Raw genomic sequence first — 2,500 nt, forward strand, 5'->3', positions numbered from 1 at the left:
TCTCCCACCTCCCACATTCTTTAACGCGACCTTTCGAGAAATGCAACTTTTCCCATAGTGCAGAATCGGAACTCGCTTGATGTCGCATGCCAAGTTGCAGGGGTGTGCTTGCAACACGCACTGGGGTGGGGGTGGGGGGTGGGGGGGGATGGCGAGAGGGTTGATTGACCTTTCTGTTGTTGCGCATTTTGCAAAGATGACCTTGGTGGGACGCCTGTGATTTACCTGGGGGGAGTAGGGTGGTAGGGGGGATGGAGGGGGCTAGGTAGGGGGGAGGGAGGGAGGAAGTGGTAGGACGCAAAACCCATTTACTTCCTTCGTGTTCTCCTAGTTGACTCCCCCCCCCACTCCCTCCCTCCCTTCCCTTCTTATTCATCCCCTGTGCCACCCCCAACCCCCCACCCCCTTGGATTAGGCTCTGAGATCCTCCTTCTACTCTCCTCTCCCCCTCTCCCCCCCCTCCTTTGGGCTCTCTCTCGCCCGTTCGTTCGAGGCTGGGGGCGGGGTCTGGGCCTGGTCGTTCTCGTGTTGTCTCCTTCCCTGCCGTTCTTGGGTTTTGTCCTTTGTCGTTCTTGGGTTTTGTCCTTTGTCGTTCTTGGGTTTTGTTCTTTGTCGTTCTTGGGTTGCGACTCGCCGTTCTTGGGTTTTGTCCTTTGCCGTTCTTGGGTTGCGACTCGCCGTTCTTGGGTTGCGACTCGCCGTTCTTGGGTTGCGACTCGCCGTTCTTGGGTTGCGACTCGCCGTTCTTGGGTTGCGACTCGCCGTTCTTGGGTTGCGACTCGCCGTTCTTGGGTTGCGACTCGCCGTTCTTGGGTTGCGACTCGCCGTTCTTGGGTTTTGTCCTTTGCCGTTCTTGGGTTGCGACTCGCCGTTCTTGGGTTGCGACTCGCCGTTCTTGGGTTTTGTCCTTTGCCGTTCTTGGGTTGCGACTCGCCGTTCTTGGGTTTTGTCCTTTGCCGTTCTTGGGTTGCGACTCGCCGTTCTTGGGTTGCGACTCGCCGTTCTTGGGTTGCGACTCGCCGTTCTTGGGTTTTGTCCTTTCCCGTTCTTGTACTGCACCTTGCCGTTCTTTTGTTGTCTTCTCTCTGCCGTTCTTGGGTTGCGTCTCGCCGTTCTTCTGTTGTCTCCTCCTTTGACGTTCTGTACTGGACCTTGTCGTTCTCGTGCTTGTGTCTCCTCCCCTGCCGTTCTTGTCTTTCTCTGCGTTCTTGTATTGTGTCTTGCCGTTCTTAGGTTGTTCTCTGGAGTTTCTTGTTGTATTTTGTCGTTCTTCTGTTGTCTTCTCCCCGGTCGTTCTCGTGTTTGTGACTCCGCCCCTGCCGTTCTTGTGGTGTGTCCACATTTGCCGTTCTTGTACTGTACCTTGCTGTTCTTTTGTTGTCTCCTCCCCTGCCGTTCTTGTGCTGTGTCTTGTCGTTCTTGTGTTACCTCCTGCCTTGCCGTTCTTGTACTGTTTCTTTTGTTGTCTTCAGTCTAAAAAAAAAATCACAATGGAACAGTCTTTCAACCTTTCCCCCCCCCAAAAAAAAAAAAGATATATATATATATATATATATATATATATATATATATATATATATATATATATATCCAACACCTTAAACATAGAAACCTTATATATATTTTCCAGCATATTTAAAGCAACAACAAATATAAATCTAATTACAATAACAGCCCCCCCAAAAAAAAAAAAAAAGAAGTTTTTTCCACACAGCTCTCAAACAAAATATATGTCTCGGGACTAGGCCATACCAAACAAGCTATTTTTTCAACATCTCAAAACAAAGGATATGGCCCCTCCCCCCCCAAAAAAATAATAATAATAATAAGGAAGCGATTTAAATTCCTAACTTCACCGTTGGACACTCTCTGTCTCCCCTTCCCCCTTCCTCTCTCCCTCTCCTTCTCCCCTTCCCCCTACCCCTTACCCTCTCCCCTCTCCCTCTCCCTCTACCCTCTCCCTTCCCCCTTCCCCCTACCCTCTCCCTCTCTCCCTTCCCCCTACCCCTCCTCTCCTCCCTTTCCTCTCTCCTCTCCCTCTCTCCTCTCCTTCCACTCTACCCCCTCCCTCTCCCTCTCCCTCTCCCCCTCCCTCTCTCTCTCTCCCCCTCTCATGCCACCTCTCCCTGCCCTCCCTCTCCTTCCCTCTGCCTACTCCACTCTCTCTCCCTCTCCCTCTCCCTCTCCTTCTCTCCATCTCCCCCCTTCCCCCTCCCTCTCCTCTCCCTCTCCCTCTCCCCTCTCCCTCTCCCTCCTCCCTCTCCCTCTCCCTCTCCCAAGCAAATTCATGAGGCCGCTGTGTTATGCAGGAGAACAGAGGAATTGAAAGATCGACCAGTGAATTTTTTTTTTGAATAATCCACATACCGTCTATTCTTCAGTGGCTGCTGGTCTTGCTTTTGCTTTCTCTCTCTCTCTGTCTCTCTCTTTGCTTGTCTGTCTGTCTCTGTCTCTCTTTCTTTACTCTCTCTCTCTTGTCTTCTCTTCTCTCTTGTCTCTC

General features: G+C 51.4%; 1 protein-coding gene across 1 annotated transcript in view; it reads right to left on the minus strand.

Moving 5' to 3' along the window:
* The window catches only part of LOC138860027 (splicing regulatory glutamine/lysine-rich protein 1-like), a 29,747-nt gene that overhangs the window by 13,697 nt on the left and 13,550 nt on the right, over positions 1-2,500 (minus strand). The window contains exon 2 of the mRNA XM_070116817.1: positions 481-1,466. Coding sequence (XP_069972918.1) covers positions 481-1,466 — 986 coding nt within the window. The remainder of the gene's footprint in view (positions 1-480; positions 1,467-2,500) is intronic.

Source organism: Penaeus vannamei, chromosome 39, assembly GCF_042767895.1.
Source record: "Penaeus vannamei isolate JL-2024 chromosome 39, ASM4276789v1, whole genome shotgun sequence".
Classification (NCBI taxonomy): domain Eukaryota; kingdom Metazoa; phylum Arthropoda; class Malacostraca; order Decapoda; family Penaeidae; genus Penaeus; species Penaeus vannamei.